The sequence below is a fragment of the Entelurus aequoreus genome, linkage group LG10, assembly GCF_033978785.1.
Source record: "Entelurus aequoreus isolate RoL-2023_Sb linkage group LG10, RoL_Eaeq_v1.1, whole genome shotgun sequence".
NCBI classification, from domain to species: Eukaryota; Metazoa; Chordata; class Actinopteri; order Syngnathiformes; family Syngnathidae; genus Entelurus; species Entelurus aequoreus.
Window position 1 is genome coordinate 78,818,713 of NC_084740.1, and position 24,000 is coordinate 78,842,712.

General features: G+C 39.4%; 1 protein-coding gene across 1 annotated transcript in view; it reads left to right on the forward strand.

The window, feature by feature from the left end:
* The first annotated feature begins 4,024 nt into the window (after positions 1-4,024).
* LOC133659242 (dachshund homolog 1-like) overlaps positions 4,025-24,000 on the forward strand; it is a 254,149-nt gene continuing 234,173 nt past the window's right edge. The window contains exons 1-2 of the mRNA XM_062061975.1: positions 4,025-4,045; positions 18,763-18,941. Coding sequence (XP_061917959.1) covers positions 4,025-4,045; positions 18,763-18,941 — 200 coding nt within the window. The remainder of the gene's footprint in view (positions 4,046-18,762; positions 18,942-24,000) is intronic.

The window sequence follows — 24,000 nt, forward strand, 5'->3', positions numbered from 1 at the left end:
AGTGTCGCTAATGACTTGGCCGCAGGTGTAACAATATTCTGTGTTTATGTAATAATTTGTTCGTATTGTCACTAGTCATTTGGCTGCAAGTGTAACAATATTCTCTGTTTACGTAATAATTTGTTCGTAGTGTCTCTAATCATTTGGTCGCAAGTGTAACAATATTTTGTGTTCAAGTAATAATTTGTCGTAGTGTCTCTAATCATTTGGCCGCAATAACAATATTTTTTGTTTACATATTAATTTGTTCGTAGTGTCTCTAATCATTTGGTCGCAAGTGTAACAATATTTTGTGTTCACGTAATAATTTGTTCGTAGTGTCTCTAATAATTTGGCCGCAATAACAATATTTTGTGTTTACGTAATCATTTGTTCGTAGTGTCTCTAATAATTTGGTCGCAAGTGTAACAATATTTTGTGTTCACGTAATAATTTGTTCGTAGTGTCTCTAATCATTTGGCCGCAGGTGTAACAATATTTTATGTTTACGTAATAATTTGTTTGTAGTGTCGCTAATGACTTGGCCGCAGGTGTAACAATATTCTGTGTTTATGTAATAATTTGTTCGTATTGTCACTAGTCATTTGGCTGCAAGTGTAACAATATTCTGTGTTTACGTAATAATTTGTTCGTAGTGTCTCTAATCATTTGGTCGCAAGTGTAACAATATTTTGTGTTCACGTAATAATTTGTTCGTAGTGTCTCTAATCATTTGGCCGCAATAACAATATTTTTTGTTTACATATTAATTTGTTCGTAGTGTCTCTAATCATTTGGTCGCAAGTGTAACAATATTTTTGTGTTCACGTAATAATTTGTTCGTAGTGTCTCTAATAATTTGGCCGCAATAACAATATTTTGTGTTTACGTAATAATTTGTTCGTAGTGTCTAATCATTTGGTCGCAAGTGTAACAATATTTTGTGTTCACGTAATAATTTGTTCGTAGTGTCTCTAATAATTTAGCCGCAGGTGTAACAATATTTTGTGTTTACGTAATCATTTGAGAAAGTGAAAAAAGCACACAAGTTGATCCATTGTGTTCTGTCGGTGTGCATGGCTGTCATGATAAAAAAAAAAGAAGATCCAAGCTCTGGGTCTGAATGGGCATCAGGTGTGGGCGCCCCACCAGACCCCAGGCCCCCTCCTTCAGGCCCTTGGTGATGGGCTCCCGCATTGTGGCGGCCAGACATTTGGTCATTTTCAGATATAATGGAAGAAATGAATGCAAATGAGGACGCGAGGACTGAAATGTATTTAAATGCAGATTGAAAGGGGTTGCTTGTGTGTGTGTGTGTGTGTGTGTGTGTGTGTGTGTGTGTGTGTGTGTGTGTGTGTGTGTGTGTGTGTGTGTGTGTGTGTGTGTGTGTGTGTGTGTGTAGCAGTGCCTGATAACAAGTTGCTTTAGTTGAAGGGCCACATTGTGTTGTATCCCCCCCCCCCCCCCCCCCCCCACAACACCAGCATGGAGCCCATCCAGGCTGCCTAGTGTTGCACTTGTGTCTCATAAGGGCTCTTTGTTGACGGGCTAAACTATTTACATTCCATTTGAATTTCAAACATTTTGGCTTTACGTCCACATTGCCTGCAGCCATCCACAGTAAACTTTAATTGGCAAGCGAAAGTAAAAGCCGCCATCAAGAAAGGCCGCTTAATGATAACGTCGCTTATGTCCATACAGCCTCATTAAGTCGCTAGCATGTGTCCCCCCCCCCCCCCCCCCCCCAAACAAGACCCCCTCTTCCGCCAAAATGCGCTCGGCCCCGACCGGCCCACGGTCATCCATCTCCTCAAACATCCCCTTCCATATTTAAGGAGTACCACTTTTTTCTTCTTTTTTTTTTTTTGCAGCCTTTTCCCACACACACTCCAGCAAATTGACGGCAAAAGCTGGTGAACATAATCGGGGGGGGGAACGCGGCGGTAATGTGGGAATGAGGGCAGGAGCGAAAAAGAAAAAGAGCTCGTCGTCGTGTTAATTGAATTTCACAAGGATCCTTAGAGCAGCGCTGACAATTCAGCGTTCCTCTCCTCTCACTTCAGCTAATACTTCATAATACGCTGCAATACCCACAGAACAAAAGTGGGGAAAGTTGTAACTTTTGCAGGAAAAAAAAAGTCTTATATGAAAGATAGGTGCCGATTTTACGACGCTAAAGTCCGAACGTAACGAGGAAAAAGTCGTTATTTTTTTACGATATACAAAAGTCAAGTGCTCGGTTAAAAAAAAAAAAGTGCAATTAGATTTTATGAAAACGAGCAGAAATTGTACATTAGCGTGATCAACGTCGTGATTTTAAGTACCACTGATAGTCTCACACACACGCGAGGTGTGGTGAAATTACCCTCTGCGTTTCACCCATCCCCGTGTTCCACCCCCTGGAGGTGAGGGGAGCAGTGAGCAGCAGCGGTGGCCGCGCTCAGGAATCATCTTGGTGATTAAAACTGTGACAAGGTCACAGGTGTAACAATATTTTGTGTTTACGTAATCATTTGTTCATATTGTCACTAATCATTTGGCTGAAGGTGTAACAATATTTTATGTTTACGTAAGAATTTGTTCGTAGTATCTCTAATAATTTGGCCGCAGGTGTAACAATATTTTATGTTTACATAATAATTTGTTCGTAGTGTCTCTAATCATTTGCTGCAGGTGTAACAATATTTTATGTTTACGTAAGAATTTGTTCGTAGTATCTCTAATAATTTGGCCGCAGGTGTAACAATATTTTATGTTTACATAATAATTTGTTCGTAGTGTCTCTAATCATTTGGCCGCAGGTGTAACAATATTTTATGTTTACGTAATAATTTGTTCTTAGTGTCTCTAATTATTTGGCCGCAAATGTAACAATATTTTGTGTTTACTAATAATTTGTTCGTAGTCTCTCTAATTATTTGGCCGCAAATGTAACAATATTTTGTGTTTACGTAATAATTTGTTCGTAGTGTCTTTAATTATTTGGCCGCAAGTGTAACGATATTTTGTGTTACGTAATAGTTTGTTCATATTGTCACTAATCATTTGCCGCAGGTGTAACAATATTTTATGTTTACGTAATAATTTGTTTCATAGTGTCTCTAATAATTTGGCCGCAGGTGTAATAATATTTTGTGTTTACGTAATAATTTGTTAATATTGTCACTAATCATTTGGCCGCAGGTGTAACAATTTTATGTTTACGTAAGAATTTGTTCGTAGTGTCTCTAATGATTTGGCCGCAGGTGTAACAATATTTTGTGTTTACATAATAATTTGTTCGTAGTGTGTCTAATTATTTGGCCGCAAGTGTAACAATATTTTGTGTTACGTAATAGTTTGTTCATATTGTCGCTAATCATTTGGCCGCAGGTGTAACAATATTTTATGTTTACGTAATAATTTGTTCGTAGTGTCGCTAATAATTTGGCCGCAGGTGCAATAATATTTAGTTTTTACGTAATAATTTGTTTGTAGTGTCTCTAATTATTTGGCCGCAGGTGTAATAATATTTTGTGTTTACGTATTAATTTGTTAATATTGTCACTAATCATTTGGCCGCAGGTGTAACAATATTTTATGTTTACGTAAGAATTTGTTCGTAGTGTCTCTAATCATTTGGCCGCAAGTGTAACAATATTTTGTTTTTACGTACTAATTTGTTCGTAGTGTCTCTAATGATTTGGCCGCAAGTGTAATAATATTTTGTTTTTACGTAATAATTTAATAAACAAAAGGTGAGTGCCCCTAAGAAAAGGCATTGAAGCTTAGGGAAGGCTATGCCGAACAAAACTAAAACTGAACCGGCTACAAAGTAAACAAAAACAGAATGCTGGACGACAGCAAAGACTTACTGTGGAGCAGAGACGGCGTGACATGTGTAATATTACGAAAAATAAAAACAAATATTTTATTTTAAAAACTTGTCATTTTTTCATATAAATGGCTTCCTAAAGTCATAACATTATGAAATAAGTGAAAAAATACAAACGTAAGTCACCAAATGTGGTTTCCCGTGTATAGTACAAGTGGACAGGTTTTCAAGATGGTCGTAGACAAGAACGACGTAACCCACAGGCATCCTTTCATTTTTTTGTGATTGCATGCATTGCAACTAAGCTAAGAAAAAAATGCCATAATTTCACTGAAATTGCTGATAGAAATATACATTTTGGCCCACGTTGAGAACTCAAGCACCGCTACAAATTCTCAAAATTTGAACGGGATCCCACTAAAACTGTGACCTTGGTTCTGCGCACAAGAACCCGATCTTTTGGCGACCTCGGTGAACCTAATCATGTTCAGCTTGAATTTAACAGAAGTGCCTATTTAAAGTCGGACCCCCGCAGGTCGGGGGACGGGAGGGGAGGGGAGGGTCCGCAGAAATGTTTCAGTGTCCAGAAGTTTCCACGGCGTGATTAATAGGAAGGGTAATGTAGTGGGGAAATGAGTAAACACTCCTCTCTCCTGGCTTTGTGCTTGAGCGGCTTGATGACAAGGGCAGCGCAAGGTGAGAATTAAACAGACCTGCAGAAAGAGAGAAAGGGAAAGAACAGAGCGAAGGGGGGAGGAAGGGAGGGTGGAGCGTGACAGGCCTGGCCAGCGAGTGGGAGTGGGAGTGGGACCGGAGGTTGGCGAGTAAAGGGCACAACGGCAAAGGGACAAAAAGTTTCTCCCGGAGAAGAAAAAGGAAGAATAATTAAAAGCGCTCAAATGAGGGCATTTTTAATTTTGCGTGTTAGAAGCTAAAGATTTCATTGCAAGGCGAGTTTGGCGAGAGGAGGTTACCGTATTTTTCAGAGTATAAGTCGCTCCTAAGTATAAGTCGCACCCTCGGCCAAACTATGAAAAAAACTGCGACTTACAGTCCGAAAACTACGGTATATTCCTTCCTCACTAATTGACTGAAAGAGCACGCACTTGGCGCGATGATGTCATGTTATCGATGGGAAAATGCATTTTTAGACCATATGATTTGCATGAGCGTTGCCTTTTTGCCTTTCCATTAAGAAAAATAAACTAGTTTTTAGTGTAAGTTTGCTGGTTTCAAGAAATGTAATGCCGAGCGCATATCATTATGTCAAGATAATGGCACTAGCATTTACTTCATTTAAGAATATTTTTCAACATATTGAGCAAAAATTTCTCTTTTTTTTTCTACAAAGAAAAGTGCACTTGTTATTAGTGAGAATATACTTATTTTAAGGTATTTTGGGGTTCATTGAGGTTAGCTAATTTTACTTGTTTTGGAAAGTCTTGACAAGCTAAATTTTCTTGTTCTATTGGCGGATCATTTTGCTTAATTCAAGTAAAATACCCCTATTTTTTGTCCTTGTTTTTGAACACTGACTTTTTGCAGAGTGGGAGTGGGACAGGAGGTTGGCGAGGAAAGGGCACAACGGCAAAGGGACAAAAAGTTTCTCCAGGAGAAGAAAAAGGAAGAATAATTAAAAGCGCTCAAGGGAGGGCAGTTTTAATTTTGTGTGTTAGAGCCTAAAGATTTCATTGCAAGGCGAGTTTGGCAGAGAGGAGGTTACCGTATTTTTCGGAGTATAAGTCGCTCCTAAGTATAAGTCGCACCCCCGGCCAAACTATGAAAAAAACTGCAACTTACAGTCCGAAAAATACGGTATGTTCCTTGCTCACTAATTGACTGAAAAAGCACGCACTTAGCGCGATGATGTCATGTTATCGATGGGAAAATGCATTTTTAGACCATATGATTTGCATGAGCGTTGCCTTTTTGCCTTTCCATTAAGAAAAATAAACTAGTTTTTAGTGTAAGTTTGCTGGTTTCAAGAAATGTAATGCCGAGCGCATATCATTATGTCAAGATAATGGCACTAGCATTTACTTCATTTAAGAATATTTTTCAACATATTGAGCAAAAAGGTGTCTTTTTTTTTTTTACCAAGAAAAGTGCACTTGTTATTAGTGAGAATATACTTATTTTAAAGTATTTTTGGGTTCATTGAGATTAGCTAATTTGACTTGTTTTGGAAAGTCTTGACAAGCTAAATGTTCTTGTTCTATTGGCAGATCATTTTGCTTAATTCAAGGAAAAAAACCCTCATTTTTGTATTTTTTGTCCTTGTTTTTGAACACTGACTTTTCGCAGTGTGGGAGTGGGAGTGGGACCGGAGGTTGGCGAAGGAAGGGCACAACGGCAAAGGGACAAAAAGTTTCTCCCGGAGAAGAAAAAGGAAGAATAATTAAAAGCGCTCAAGGGAGGGCAGTTTTAATTTTGCGTGTTCGAGGTTAAAGATTTCCTGGCAAGGCGAGTTTGGCAGGAGGAGGTTACCGTATTTTTCGGAGTATAAGTCGCTTCTAAGTATAAGTCGCACCCCCGGCCATAGTATGAAAAAAACTGCGACTTATAGTACGAAAAATACGGTATATTCCTTGCTCACTAATTGACTAAAAGAGCACGCACTTGGCGTGATGATGTCATGTTATCGATGGGAAAATGCCTTTTTAGACCATATGATTTGCATGAGCGTTGCCTTTTTGCCTTTCCAAACTAGTTTTTAGTGTAAGTTTGCTAGTTTCAAGAAATGTAATGCCGAGCTCATATCATTATGTCAAGATAAGGGCACTAGCATTTACTTCATTTAAGAATATTTTTCAACATATTGAGCAAAAAGGTGTCTTTTTTTTTTTACCAAGAAAAGTGCACTTGTTATTAGTGAGAATATACTTATTTTAAGGTATTTTGGGGTTCATTGAGGTTAGCTAATTTTACTTGTTTTAGAAAGTCTTGACAAGCTAAATGTTCTTGTTCTATTGGCAGATAATTTTGCTTAATTCAAGTAAAATACCCCTCATTTTTGTATTTTTTGTCCTTGTTTTTGAACACTGACTTTTTGCAGTGTGGGAGTGGGAGTGGGACCGGAGGTTGGCGAGGAAAGGGCACAACGGCAAAGGGACAAAAAGTTTCTCCCGGAGAAGAAAAAGGAAGAATAATTAAAAGCGCTCAAGGGAGGGCAGTTTTAATTTTGCGTGTTAGAGGCTAAAGATTTCATTGCAAGGCGAGTTTGGCAGAGAGGAGGTTAATAAGACCAAGAGAACATCTTCTAACCTCACACCTTTTTTCATTATCCCACCTTCTGATACTTTTTTTTTTTTGCGGTCGAGTAGAGCGAAAAGAAACGTGAAGAAAGGACGATTAACTGATTAACGGCCACGGTTACCAATCAGCTTCCTCGCGGGAGGAGTGGATGTAACTTCGCCGCGCTCTTCAAAGCGTGGCGTGGCGTCGCTCGGAGCGCTGAAATGTGAAGAGCGCTGCCTACTGGGAAGACGAGCAGGACACGTTGCATAATGTCTGCTTCCCCGCGCACACACAAAAGTTGAATGTGTGCTCTTGATCAGTGAGATCTGGGGCCATTAGCGCCATGTGAAGTTGATGCCTCGCAATTATCATAATAGGATGGGCTTGGCCCCCGTCCTCCACGGGGCTCCGCGGGACTCCAAACTCTCCAAACTGCGGCAGGAAATGATCAAAAGGACTTTGTGAACTGGACCCAGGGTCCCAGCTGTGTGCCCGCTTCTTCTATAGCGCTGAAAAATAACTTTAATTGAATATGACGCATTTCTTTTCTTGTACGTTCGGGGCCCCGACTGCTGAACGCCAACAATGGGGACCGTCCGGAGCGATTCGCCCTGACTGGACGTCAAAAGAGTTTCCTTTACATTTGACGAGCGGAGGACTGAGATGCAACTGCTTCAATATATACAGCCGTGGTCAAAAGTTTACGTACACTTGTAAAGAACATCATGTCATGAGGAAATATGTTTCTTGCCGACTCTGATGGCGGCCGGGGTGTCGTCGAAAGCTACAACACCGTCCGCCGCCGCGTCGCTGTCCTCACCTGTCTGGGTTGACTTCCTCCGTCTCCGGTCCGCCGACCGCACCGATCATCGTGGTGAAGTCCTTCGTCGCTCCGTCAATCGCTGGAACGCAGGTGAGCACGGGTGTTGATGAGCAGATGAGGGCTGGCGTAGGTGGAGAGCTAATGTTTTTAGCATAGCTCTGTCGAGGTCCCGTAGCTAAGTTAGCTTCAATGGCGTCGTTAGCAACGGCATTGCTAGGCTTTGCCAGGCTGGACAGCATTAACCGTGTGGTTACAGGTCCAGGGTTTAATAGTATTGTTGATCTTCTGTCTATCCTTCCAGTCAGGGGCTTATTTCGTCTTGTTTCTAACTGCAGTTAAGCACGATGCTATCACGTTAGCTCCGTAGCTAAAGTGCTTCGCCGATGTATTGTCGTGGAGATAAAAGTCACTGTGAATGTCCATTTCGCGTTCTCGACTCTCATTTTCAAGAGGATATAGTATCCCAGGTGGTTTAAAATACATATCCGTGATCCACAATAGAAAAAGGAGAGAGTGTGGAATCCAATGAGCCAACTTGTACCTAAGTTACGGTCAGAGCGAAAAAAGATACGTCCTGCACTGCACTCTAGTCCTTCACTCTCACTTTCCTCATCCACAAATCTTTCATCCTGGCTCAAATTAATGGGGTAATCGTCGCTTTCTCGGTCCGAATCTCTCTCGCTGCTGGTGTAAACAATGGGTAAATGTGAGGAGCCTTTCAACCTGTGACGTCACGCTACTTCCGGTACAGGCAAGGCTTTTTTTATCAGCGACCAAAAGTTGCGAACTTTATCGTCGATGTTCTCTACTAAATCCTTTCAGCAAAAATATGGCAATATCGCAAAATGATCAAGTATGACACATAGAATGGATCTGCTATCCCCGTTTGAATAAGAACATTTCATTTCAGTAGGCCTTTAATATTTGCTTACATGTTACAAGTTTCACTGCAATAAGGCGCTTTTGGTTGGAGATGTCCGATAATATCGGATTATCGACCGATAAATGCTTTAAAATGTAATATCAAAAATTATCGGAATCGTTTTTTTTTTATGTTTTTATTTGTTTATTAAATCAACATAAAAAACACAAGATACACTTACAATTAGTACCCCAAGCCAAAAAACCTCCCTCCCCCATTCACACTCATTCACACAAAATGTTGTTTCTTTCTGTTATTAATATTCTGCTTCCTACATTATATATCAATATATATCAATACAGTCTGCAAGGGATACAGTCCGTAAGCACACATGATTGTGCGTGCTGCTGCTCCACTAATAGTACTAACCTTTAACACTTAATTTTACTCATTTTCATTCACTGCTAGTTTCTATGTAACTGTTTTTATATTGTTTTACTTTCTTTTTTATTCAAGAATTTTTTTTAAATTTATTTATCTTATTTTATTTTATCAAATTTTTTTAAAAAGGTCCTTATCTTCACCATACCTGGTTGTCCAAATTAGGCATAATAATGTGTTAATTCCACGACTGTATATATCAGTATCGGTTGATATCGGTATCGGTAATTAAGAGTTGGACAATATCGGAATATCGGATATCGACAAAAAGCCACTATCGGACATCCCTACTTTTGGTAGCCATCCACAAGCTTCTGCTTGAATTTTTGACCACTCTTCTTGACAAAATTGGTGCAGTTCAGCTAAATGTGTTGCTTTTCTGACATGGACTTGTTTCTTCAGCATTGTCCACACATTTAAGTCAGGACTTTGGGAAGACTATTCTAAAACCTTCATTCTAGCCACCTGATTTAGCCATTCCTTTACCACTTTTGCCCTGTGTTTGGGGTCATTGTCCTGAAACTGCCACAAATGAGAGTCGTGACGTCATGTCCCCATGTGGGTCAGATTGCATTCACATTAGAAATCACATTTTTTTCTTGTAATACTTGTCCACTAAAAAGATCGAATTTGACCCAAAAAAAATCCGAATTGGACATCCGACCCTGCGGTGTGGATGTAGCCTTAGAAAACCCTGGATCAAATGCAAATCACTAGCATGTTTTCTGGGACTGCTCCGTCATAAAGGACTATTGGAAAGAGATACAGCAAACGTGAAATACCCCTCGAAAGTAAAACTTTGTTTTTCGGACATGTACCTCAGGACTGGCTGAAGAAAGATAAACTCTTAAGGAACATCCTACTGGTGGCTTGTAAAAAGACCATTATTTGGAAATGGATATCCCAGGAGAGCCCACCTTTGAAGCAATGGATGGAAACAACAATGGACATACTGTATATAAAACGGAGAAGATAACTGCCTTTACTAATTATAAATTGGAGAAATTTACTTCATACTGGGAAAATTGGGTCAACTATTTCACGCCCCATAAACCTGACTTTAATTTTTCAAATGAGTGATTGTACTGAAAAAAAAAAAAAAAGGGATTACTCCCTATATGTGTATATGTATGTATGTATGTATGTACATATATGTTTATATGTATGTATGTGTCTGTGTATATATACACTACCGTTCAAAAGTTTGGGGTCACATGTAAATGTCCTTATTTTTGAAGTAAAAGCACTGTACTTTTCAATGAAGATAACTTTAAACTAGTCTTAACTTGAAAGAAATACACTCTATACATTGCTAATGTGGTAAATGACTATTCTAGCTGCAAATGTCTGCTTTTTGGTGCAATATCTACATAGGTGTATAGAGGCCCATTTCCAGCAACTATCACTCCAGTGTTCTAATGGTACAATGTGTTTGCTCATTGGCTCAGAAGGCTAATTGATGATTAGAAAACCCTTGTGCAATCATGTTCACACATCTGAAAACACTTTAGCTCGTTACAGAAGCTACAAAACTGACCTTCCTTTGAGCAGATTGACTTTCTGGAGCATCACATTTGTGGGGTCAATTAAACGCTCAAAATGGCCAGAAAAAGAGAACTTTCATCTGAAACTCGACAGTCTATTCTTGTTCTTAGAAATGAAGGCTATTCCACAAAATTGTTTGGGTGACCCCAAACTTTTGAACGCTAGTGTATGTATATATATATATATATATATATGTATATATATATATATATATATATATATATATATATATATATATATATATATATATATATATATATATATATATATATATATATATATATATTAGGGCTGCAACAACTAATCGATTAAAATCGATTATAAAAATAGTTGCCGATTAATTTAGTCATCGATTCGTTGGATCTATGCTATGCGCATGCGCAGAGGCTTTTAATTTAATTTAATTTTATTTTATTTATTTATTTTTTAAATAAACCTTTATTTATAAACTGCAACATTTACAAACAGCTGAGAAACAATAATCAAAATAAATATGGTGCCAGTATGCTGTTTTTTTCCAATAAAATACTGGAAAGGATAGAAATGTAGTTTGTCTCTTTTATCCGATTATTAATCGATTAATCGAAGTAATAATCGACAGATTAATCGATTATCAAATTAATCGTTAGTTGCAGCCCTAATATATACATATATATATATATATATATATATATATATATATATATATATATATATATATATATATATATATATTATATATATATATATATATATATATATATATATATATATATATATATATATATATATATGTATATATATATATATGTATCTGTTTATATTTCATTTTATTTCTGATTATTATTATTATTAATGTATTATTATTTTCTTTTTTTTTTGTTTGTTTTGTTTTTTGTTGTCTGTTTATTTAATCGATGTATTTGTAGATAATACTTAGTTTTTGTTGTTGTTTCTTTCTTTTTTTGGGCAGGGTATGGATGGGATATGAACAAAAATATTTTGACATTTGTGGCAGACAATAGATATATGATTGATGTGAATATGATGTAATGGATGGGAATGTCTGATGCTGGATGTCAAAAAAAGAAAACCATGTTCGGTCTAAAATGAGCGATTCTCGCTTTTTATTATGACGCGACAAATTTGGACACAAAACTTTCTGGCCGCGAATACTCAACGACGACAACGTAGTAACAAAAACAATCTACGAGAGGTCGGACTTACACTGCCAACTAGTGGCCTGGCATGCGCACAACACGGTCGCCGATGAACATTTGTCGTGTTATTCCGGCCGTCGTCATGGAAACTGTCTTGAAATATTCATGAAGGATTGCCATAGGACGTGTTGCACGCCATGTCTGACACGCACGTATTATACGTTTATCAGTCTCTAATGAAACGCTGACAAGAGATTCTGTGTTCCATTAATAGTCCTTAACCGAGTCACAAAAAGGCCGGTCCTATTGCAGCTGACAGCAGAGGGGCCCTCTGCCCCCGGCCCCCAGAGGGAGAGAGGGCCGATATTAAGCTCCATCAGCAGTGTCTGGACTTTGGACTCTCTCTCTCTCTCTCTCTCGTCACTTGCTCTGCCGACATCGCTCGCGTCTCGGCGGCAAAGTGGAAGGTGTCTCCTCGCATTTCCTGCGACACACGTTAACCGACCCGCCGCGTTCGGCAGGCAGCGGGGCCCGACAAAGAGAAGCGTGTCGGTTAATTTGTCAGAGGGACTCCGTGATTGATTTATTCATCTGAGGCTCAATAAATGTTTGTGATGGATCCCCCGCGCCGCAATTTACTCCAAATTAAACTCAGACCTCTAATGACACCTGCACGCACACATTTGCATACTCGCCTGGCGCCGACGGAGGGAACTCGTTTAAAGGCGTCCAATTCATCAAGCTGGCAAACAAAAGTCACTGAAAGCGGCTTTGACACTTCAATATGGGACTAAATGTACACAATTACACATTGGATTTGTCAGCGTGTCTCTCTGCATTTGTGTGGGCCAGCACTTAGCAGCTCAGCTCTCCTACAAATGGCATGATTTCACCCTAAATGTGTGCAAACATCCAAACACGTCATAATACATTTCATCATTTCAATGCTCACTGAGAGGACGTTTCGCAAGGTTTGTTGCATCTGAACTAGAGATGTCCGATATTATCGGTCTTCCGATAATATCGGTCTGCCGATATTATCGGCCGATAAATGCGTTAAAATGTAATATCGGAAATTATCGGTATCGTTTTTTTTTAATTATCAGTATCGTTTTTTTTTTTTTTTTTTTTTTTTTTTTAAATTAAATCCACATAAAATACACAAGATACACTTACAATTAGTGCACCAACCCAAAAAACCTCCCTCCCCCATTCACACTCATTCACACAAAAGGGTTGTTTCTTTCTGTTATTAATATTCTGCTTCCTACATTATATATCAATATATATCAAAACAGTCTGCAAGGGATACAGTCCGTAAGCACACATGATTGTGCGTGCTGCTGCTCCACTAATAGTACTAACCTTTAACACTTCATTTTACTCATTTTCATTAATTACTAGTTTCTATGTAACTGTTTTTATATTGTTTTACTTTCTTTTTTATTCAAGAAAATGTTTTTAATTTATTTATCTTATTTTATTTGATTCATTTTTTTAAAAAGTACCTTATCTTCACCATACCTGGTTGTCCAAATTAGGCATACTAATGTGTTAATTCCACAACTGTATATATCGGTTGATATCGGTATCGGTAATTAAAGAGTTGGACAATATCGGCATATCGGATATCGGCAAAAAGCCATTATCGGACATCCCTAATATGAACCCATAAAACATACTCATTTCAAAATGTGTTGTCTTTTTTTTTTACCGGAAAAAAACATATTTTAGTTAGTTAAATAAATAACATAACTGTCAATGCATGCATCTCCAAATTCTGATGAGTGGTAAAATTATTATAATTAATTTAGATATTTGTATGATTTTTAGAAATACCCATCCATCCATCCATTTTCTACCGTTTGTCCCGTGCGGGGGTGCTGGAGCCTATCTCAGCTGCATTCGGGCGGAAGGCAGGGTACACCCTGGACAAGTCGCCACCTCATTAAATCAAATCAACTTTATTTATAAGGCACATTTAAAATCCACCACAGGGGTAGCCAAAGTGCTGTACAATGGGCAGGCCAAAAGACAACAAGAGAACCGAGCAAACACAACACAACACAAACAGAGCACGATTAAAAAAAAAGAAACAATTTAAAAAAAAAAAAAAATAGAACATAAAAACAGGTTCACAGCAGGGGGCGCCATTGCAGGATGGATATCACTCAGTGTTAAAAGCCATGGAATAAAAGTATGTTTTTAAGAGAGATTTGAAAACAGGAAGAGAGGAGGCTTGTCTAACTATAAGAGGTAGGTCGTTCCAGAGCTTGGGAGCAGCAGCGGCGAAAGCTCTGTCACCTCTAAGCTTCAGCCTTGTGTCAGGGACCGTCAGTAGCAGCGGATCTTAGGGATCGGGTGGGGCAGTAAGGCTGAAGGAGGTCGGAGAGATATGTTGGCACGATTGATTGATTGATTGAGACTTTTATTAGTAGGTTGCACAGTGAGGTACATATTCCGTACAATTGACCACTAAATGGTAACACCCGAATAAGTTTTTCAACTTGTTTAAGTCGGGGTCCACGATACATGATACAGATATATACTATCATATATACTATCATCATAATACAGTCATCACACAAGATAATCACATTGAATTATTTACATTATTTACAATCAGGGGTGTGGAGGGGGCGGGGGAATATGGACATCAAGTAGTGGACATAGAGAGAGAGAGAGAGAGAGAGAGAGATCAGAAGGCATAATAAAAAGTATCTGCATGTGATTGTTTACATTTGATTGTTAGCAATCCGGGGAGGGTGTTAGTTTAGGGTTGTAGTTGCCTGGAGGTGAACTTTTATTGCGGTTTTGAAGGAGGATAGAGATGCCCTTTCTTTTATACCTGTTGGGAGCGCATTCCACATTGATGTGGCATAGAAAGAGAATGAGTTAAGACCTTTGTTAGTTCGGAATCTGGGTTTAACGTGGTTAGTGGAGCTCCCCCTGGTGTTGTGGTTATGGCGGTCATTTACGTTAAGGAAGTAGTTTGACATGTACTTCGGTATCAGGGAGGTGTAGCGGATTTTATAGACTAGGCTCAGTGCAAGTTGTTTAACTCTGTCCTCCACCTTGAGCCAGCCCACTTTGGAGAAGTGGGTAGGAGTGAGGTGTGATCTGGGGTGGAGGTCTAGAAGTAATCTGACTAGCTTGTTCTGGGATGTTTGGAGTTTAGATTTGAGGGTTTTGGAGGTGCTAGGGTACCAGGAGGTGCATGCGTAATCGAAAAAGGGTTGAACGAGAGTTCCCGCCAGAATCCTCAAGGTGCTTTTGTTGACCAGAGAGGAAATTCTGTAGAGAAATCTCGTTCGTCGGTTAACCTTTTTGATTACCTTGGTTGCCATTTTATCACAAGGTGATAAAAAGGCGAGGTTGTTTAGACATTTAAAAACAAATAGAAGGAGTTTAAAATTGACTTGGTAACGCACAGGGAGCCAGTGAAGGGTGATGTGCTCACGTCTGCGGGTCTGTGTTAGCAGACGACCAGCAGAGTTCTGCACGAGCTGCAGGCCTGGCTAATGCCTACATACAGGGCATTGCAGTAGTCTAAACGAGTCGAGATATAGGCGTGGATTAATTTCTCGAGATCATGTCCTAATAAAAGCGGTTTCACTTTCGCTATTTGGCGTAATTGATAAAAGCTTTTTTTGTACAGCCAATTTAGTGTTGCTGTAGTGGATTGTCCGAAGCTTAAGCAGGCAACAAAAGTAGTTTAGTACAACAAATTTATTTACCTATTATCAGAAGTGCAGGTTGAATTGAGTTGGCCGTGCAGACAGACCACATGTTACTCCAGAGCAAACAAGACACACACAAGCCAAAATCACTGACGAGTTCCGGTCTTCTGCCATTTTTTATATGTCTCTTGTGCGTCACTGTTTTTTATCTCGCGCGTCACTGTTTTTATCTAGTGCGTCATGATTGTTTTGTTTTGGTTTGTCTGTTCCAAAACAACCTTGTATCTCTTAGTCATATTTGGAAAATCTAAACATTCTGTAGACAGGTTGGCATAACTCCATATTCACCTTTGTCCCACAACTGGTCCATTCAATGGCACAAAATAGAAGAGAATTGAAAATGAGCGGACATTCTTAATAGACAAGTAATATAGGTCAAAAGGTCAGAAATTCTACGACATGCCAATCAACCTATCCCCATACATAGTTTTTAAAAATGTTGATTTGCTGATGAATTGCATGTATATTTCCAAATTGGGGTTTAAAACATTTATTTTTGTTTGTCTCGATTTTGAGTATGTTTTCCATATTTTTTCTGGGGAAGGTGGTTAAATCTACATCCTGCAGTTTTATTTATTTTTTGGTTAAAAAAAGTAAAAAAAAAACACCCCCAAAAAAGCGACAAAATTCTTTGGGTAAAATACACTTTTTTCCATTTTTTCAACCGATTTAAACGAAAATAAGTTGTAAGTTAGTTAATCAAATAACATTCAATGCATCCATCTCAAAATTCTATAGGCGAGTAAAATGACAATTAATTGGTAATTCAATGAAAATTAAAGTTATCTAAGTTTTGAATTTTTTTACGTATTTTTTTTTTTTTGAGTGGAGGGTGGTTACATATACAGTGGTGGTCAAAAGTGTACATACACTTGTAAAGAACATCATGTCATGGCTGTCTTGAGTTTCCAATCATTTCTACAACTCTTATTTTTTTTGTGATGTAGTGATTAGAGCACATACTTGTTGCTCACAAAAAACATTCATGAAGTTTGCTTCTTTTATGAATTTATTATGTGTCTACTGAAAATGTGAGGGTCAAAAGTATACATACAGCAATGTTAATATTTGCTTACATGTCCCTTGGCAAGTTTACCTGCAATAAGACACTTTTGGTAGCCATCCACAAGCTTCTGCTTGAATTTTTGACCACAGAATTGGTGCAGTTCAGCTAAATGTGTTGCTTTCCTGACATGGACTTGTTTCTTCAGCATTGTCCACACCTTTAAGTCAGGACTTTGGGAAGGCCATTCTAAAACCTTCATTCTAGCCTTTACCGTTACCACTTTTGAGGTGTGTTTGGGGTCATTGTCCTGTTGGAACACCCAACTGCGCCCAAGACCCAACCTCCGGGCTGATGGTTTTAGCTTGTCCTGAAGAATTTGGAGCTAATCCTCCTTTTTCATTGTCCCATTTAAAGCAGCAGTTCCATTGGCAGCAAAACAGGCCCAGAGCATAATACTACCACCACCATGCTTGACGGTAGGCATTGTGTTCCTGGGATTGTAGCGTCCCTGAAGAGTTAGTGCTGCAAGGGGTTCTGGGTATTTGTTGTGTTGTGTTTATGTTGTGTTACGGTGCGGATGTTCCCCCGAAATGTGTTTGTCATTCTTGTTTGGTGTGGGTTCATATTTGTAACAGTGTTAAACTTGTTTATACGGACACCCTCAGCGTGACCTGTATGGCTGTTGACCAAGTTTGCCTTGCATTTACTTATGTGTGTAAAAGCCGTAGATATTATGTGACTGGGCCGGCACGCAAAGGCAGTGCCTTTAAGGTTTATCGGCGCTCTGTACTTCTCCCTACGTCCGTGTACACAGCGGCCTTTTAAAAAGTCATACATTTTACTTTTTGAAACTGATACCGATAACTTCTGATATTACATTTTAAAGCATTTATCGGCCGATAATATCGGCAGTCCATCTCTACTTGCAGTGTTTCCCATAAACTGCCAAGATACCTGTGGCGGTGGGGGCGTGGCTATGGGCGTGGTCACCATGACATCATGGAGTAATTTGCATAATTTACTACAATGATATGATTTTCTCTAAAAAGGCTAAAAAAATGTATACTTACTAATTAATAATAACAGTTTTGTTTTAAACGTCCATCCATCCATTTTACAGTATAATTACAACACTTTATGTACATATTTATATACAGATTTGAACAATAAGTTATTCACTGAAATATATTTATTAATTGTGGTTCTTACAAAAAAATATATCTTATAAAATATAAAAGCTAAAATGTCTCTTAAAGCTCTGCCCCTTTAATTAGTGCATAAACTAAATAATTTAACTTTAGCCTACTACTACAACCATATTATTTACCAGCAACATAAAGTGAAACAGAGGCAGAGGTGTCCTGCCACAGTCAGTAACAAATAACCAGAAAACAGTAGCGGTCAAATACAAATAAGGCAACAAGAGAAGTATCCTACACTTCTCTTTTGTAAAGTAAATCTGAACAGCCGATACGGGCATCTACATCAACTATATGATTTGTCTGAGAAGCTGGACAGGACCAAAAAAATAAAAAAAATAAAAAAATATATATATATTTGTGTCGGACGTAATTCTTTCGTGGCGGGCCGCCACAAATAAATGAATGTGTGGGAAACACTGACTTGTCACCTTTACGTATGATTTATCCATTAATTTGTACATGGAAAAATCTAATAATCAAGTGCAAAGGCAATAATGTAATAATATGAGGTGAATACTGCTACACATTTATATGCTGTCAAATATATATATTTTTTTTTTTGGGGGGGATGATTAATCACAGGTTATTGCCTGCATTTTAATTAATTTTTTTTAAAAAGTGTCCCTTTGAAGGCAGCCATTACTGCGATGTGGCCCTCCATGAAAGCAAGTGTGACACCCGGGTTTACACAATAGCTGCACGCCTGTGATTCACAGTTTATTTGCACGTGGAGCGCAGAGAACGGGGGGTTACGCCTGCGTCACACGTTTGCTTAATTCTTAACCAGATGCTGCCATGAGTTAGTGAGTGTGAGGGGCTGACGGGGAGGAGAGATGTAGCCCATCTGTAATACACTGTCTGCTCTAATATCACCTCCTTTTCTCCCATATTGCGGCCCAGATATCGATCGGCTAAAATTGTCCCATATTGGAGCTGTCTGTTGTGATATTCATCATGCTGTCACCTCGCCCCAGCACCCGCGCGTTATTAGAAACCCGGGTTTGAAGAGGTCGAAGGGTTTTAGTCGCCGAGATGTAGCAAACAATTCATCACCAGAGAGGAGGAATCCTGCCGAGGGGAAGATTTATGTGTCGTCGGGGGCGTACGTTGGGGACGACAGCGTGGCGTTCCAGCTGCACTTCTGCACTGCTGAGTAGGACTATTTGCTCTGCTGACACTCTTCAAATGACTTCTTTTCTTTTATTATTCTCCGTAAAGAGGATTCTGACGTCTTGAGGATGGCACTAGATCACGCCAATGGAGTTATTTGCGCTCTGTGTGGCAGCCGGTCCATAACAATGCTCACGCTGGGTTTTCGCTCGATTCCACGTCACGTTTACCACCGCTTCAAGTGCGGGTTTTTTGTCCACCTTGTCTTAAAGGCCTACTGAAATGAATTGTTTTTATTTAAACGGGGATAGCAGATCTATTGTATGTGTCATACTTGATCATTTCGTGATATTGCCATATTTTTGCTTAAAGGATTTAGTAGAGAACATCGACGATAAAGTTCACAACTTTTGGTCGCTGATAAAAAAGCCTTGCCTGTACCGGAAGTAGCGTGACGTCACAGGTTGAAAGGCTCCTCACATTTCCCCGTTGTTTACACCAGTAGCGAGAGAGATTCGGACCGAGAAAGCGACGATTACCCCATTAATTTGAGCGAGGATGAAGATTCGTGGATGAGGAACGTGAGAGTGAAGGACTAGGGTGCAGTGCAGGACGTATCTTTTTTCGCTCTGACCGTAACTTAGGTACAAGCTGGCTCATTGGATTCCACACTTTCTCCTTTTTCTATTGTGGATCACAGATTTGTATTTTAAACCACCTGGGATACTATATCCTCTTGAAAATGAGAAACAAGAAGGCGAAATGGACATTCACAGTGACTTTTATCTCCACGACAATACATCGGTGAAGCACTTTAGCTACGGAGCTAACATGGTAGCATCGTGCTTAAATGCAGATAGACCCCAAAGAAATAAGCCCCTGACTGGAAAAATAGACAGAAAATCAACAATACTACTATCAGGAGACACCGAACCAAACACTGGACCTGTAACTACAATGTTAATGCTGTACCGCCTGTCAAAGCCTAGCAATGCTGTTGCTAACGACGCCATTGAAGCTAACTTAGCTACGGGACCTCGTCAGAGCTATGATAAAAACATTAGCGCTCCACCTACGCCAGCCCTCATCTAGTCATCACCACCCGTGCTCACCTGCGTTCCAGCGATCGACGGCGCGACGAAGGACTTCACCCGATCATCGATGCGGTCGGCGGTTAGCGTCGGATAGCGCGTCTGCTATCCAAGTCAAAGTCCTCCTGGTTGTGTTGCTGCAGCCAGCCGCTAATACACCAATCCCACCTACAGCTTTCTTCATTATTTCGGTACTTTTCGGTACTTTTCTAAATAAAGGGGACCATAAAAAAATTGCATTATTGGCTTTATTTTAACAAAAAATCTTAGGGTACATGAAACATATGTTTATTATTGCAGTTAAGTCCTTAAATAAAATAGTGAACATGCAAGACAACTTGTCTTTTAGTAGTAAGTAAACAAACAAAGGCTCCTAATTAGTCTGCTGACATATGCAGTAACATATTGTGTCATTTATACACCTATTATTTTGTACACATTATTAAGGACAAGTGGTAGAAAATGAATTATTAATCTACTTGTTCATTTACTGTTAATATCTGCTTACTTTCTTTTTTAACATGTTCTAATTACACTTCTGTTCAAATGTAATAATCACTTATTCTTCTGTTGTTGGACACTTTACATTAGTTTTGGGTGATACCACAAGTTTGGGTATCAATCCGATACCAAGTAGTTACCAGAGGTGGGACCAAGTCATTGTTTTGCAAGTCATACGTAAGTCTCAAGTCTTTGCCCTCAAGTCTCAAGTCAAGTCCCAAGTCCTGCATTTTGAGTTTCGAGTCCTTTCAAGTCCTTTTAACCACAGACTAATATATTTACACAGATTGTGTATGCTTTTAAAACGCTGTATTTATTTATTCAAACAAGTGCATTTGAAATTGCAGGGGGGAAAAAATAGTGCTGACATTGCACTTCATAATAGCACTATTAACCAGTCCTTTTAAACATTTAACTCATTCCTTTACAGACTAAACACATTTGAAAAAACAAGTGCAACTGTACTTATTTGCACAAAAGTGTTAACATTGTAATTCCATGGCATCTTGCATTGTAACTAGTTCCACTGCAGTTTATATCCTGTTCTTACCTTATCTCATTGATCTCATCTCATACTGTATGTGTGTTGATGTGTGCGTACACATGAACCACCAATGGCGTTTATTTACATGTTGACGCCGGTGAGCTACGGTGTGTAGTGAAGCATGTTTAGCTATATATGTTTTTACTCACTTTTACTTTTAAATGTCTGAGATGCTAGCTTTTCATTGGTTCGGTGGCTCATATGATAAGAATAACCATAGCTGCGTGAGACAATAACAACAACGTCAGGGCACTTACAAACCCCGTTTCCATATGAGTTGGGAAATGTTGTTAGATGTAAATATAAACGGAATACAATGATTTGCAAATCCTTTTCAAGCCATATTCAGTTGAATATGCTACAAAGACAACATATTTCATGTTCAAACTGATAAAACATTTTTTTTGCAAATAATCATTAACTTTAGAATTTGATGGCAGCAACACGTGACAAAGAAGTTGGGAAAGGTGGCAATAAATACTGATAAAGTTGAGGAATGCTCATCAAACACTTATTTGGAACATCCCACAGGTGAACAGGCTAATTGGGAACAGGTGGGTGCCATGATTGGGTATAAAAGTAGATTCCATGAAATGCTCAGTCATTCACAAAAAAGGATGGGGCGAGGGTCACCACTTTGTCAACAAATGCCTGAGCAAATTGTTGAACGGTTTAAGAACAACCTTTCTCAAGCAGCTATTGCAAGGAATTTAGGGATTTCACCATCTACGCTCCATAATATCATCAAAGGGTTCAGAGAATGTGGAGAAATCACTGCACGTAAGCAGCTAAGCCCGTGACCTTCCATCCCTCAGGCTGTACTGCATCAACAAGCCACATCAGTGTGTAAAGGATATCACCACATGGGCTCAGGAACACTTCAGAAACCCACGGTCAGTAACTACAGTTGGTCGCCACATCTGTAAGTGCAAGTTAAAACTCTCCTAAGCAAGGCGAAAACCGTTTATCAACAACACCCAGAAACGCCGTCGGCTTCGCTGGGCCTGAGCTCATCAAAGTTGGACTGATACAAAGTGGAAAAGTGTTCTGTGGTCTGACGAGTCCACATTTCAAATTGTTTTTGGAAACTGTGGACGTCGTGTCCTCCGGACCAAAGAGGAAAAGAACCATCCGGATTGTTATAGGCGCAAAGTGTAAAAGGCAGCATGTGTGATGGTATGGGGGTGTATTAGTGGCCAAGACATGGGTAACTTACACATCTGTGAAGGCACCATTAATGCTGAAAGGTACATACAGCTTTTGGAGCAACATATGTTGTTATCATGGACGCCCCTGCTTATTTCAGCAAGACAATGCCAAGCCACGTGTTACATCAACGTGGCTTCATAGTAAAAGAGTGCGGGTACTAGACTGGCCTGCCTGTAGTCCAGACATTGAAAATGTGTGGCACCTGCAATAGCAGAAGGGAGACCCCCGGACTGTTGAACAACTTAAGCTGTACATCAAGCAAGAATGGGAAAGAATTCCACTTCAAAAATGTGTCTCCTCACTTCCCAAACCTTTACTGAGTGTTGTTCAAAGGAAAGGCCATGTAACACAGTGGTGAACATGCCCTTTCCCAACTACTTTGGCACGTGTTGCAGCCATGAAATTCCAAGTTAATTATTATTTGCAAAAACTAAATAAAGTTTATGAGTTTGAACATCAAATATGTTGTCTTTGTAGCATATTCAACTGAATATGGCTTGAAAGGGATTTGCAAATCATTGTATTCCGTTTATATTTACATCTAACACAATTTCCCGACTCATATTTGTACATTATGCCACAATTGCACTGCCATCTAGTGGCCTGTTATGCATACTACAACTAAACCAGGGAAAAGCCTTGTCTGCTGTCACGGAGGCCTGGTGAAGATACTTTGTGAGTCTCTGAGTGCGCCAGATCACTGAAATGAAGTCATCTGCCGTCGGGTAATCCCGTCTTTTTGCTGCAGCAACCTGGGATGGCTCCTCAAAGATCACACGCGCAATCCAAGTCTTCCGTGTCTGGCGGAGGAGTTGCTTTGATTCCTCTTTAACTGGCCTCAAATGCTGGTCTGGGACTGCGCAGGCTTCCAATCAAAAGGGAGGAGGGCTGTGGGGGGATCGCCCGCCTCCTCTGCTTTGGCTCTTATTGTTGTAAACAACATTTTTTTTTTTTTAAATTCAAGCACAGCTGGCCAAATTGATCACAGCATAAACAAGCTCGCTGTAAATATTCAAAGACTCCCCCCGGGTGGGGGGTCCGAGTGAGAAACAGACACTAACCCTCTGCGTGTATACAAAGCCTTTATTTTACCCTCTGACTGTGTAAACATGTCTTTGCCCTCCCTCCCATCCTTCTTGGGTTTTTTTTGTCCTATTCCGGACTCCTCGTATTTACTTTTCATTAATTATTGGGGAGTAAACTGAAGATAATTTTTGTTGAATGTTTCACACAAGATCTCAATCCACAGCCCAATTACTGCTAATCACCACGGACTTCCTGTTTAGTTTGTTTATGTGAGGCTGCTGCTTTCTGTCTTGTGGGGAGATTGAGTCAGGATCCCTGCAAAAAGGTATTCTACAGTAACTAGGCATGGGTACTGGATCCGGCACTCTTGTGCCTGGGTGCCTACTCGCTTGGCGAACACTCCAGCAGCACTGAGAGCAGACACCGCAACACTACCTTTAGGTGATGTTGCCATTTTCGACGTCAACAAAGAAATTGACTCAAAAAAAAAACACTCCAACATAAGGCTCCATGTTACCAAAAATGCGCTAGCTTGATGCTAATACGCATTAGCATAAGCAATTTCAACGCCTACAAATGTGTAAATGGAAACTACAACGTAGATGCACGTTACAATCAAACAGCTGCTGAGTAATAAGTACAACTCTTACAGTATTAACATTTTTAGGGTGCAACATAGGACTAGATTCAGCAAAGCCAATACACCCGAATGCCATGACGATGACTTCTGT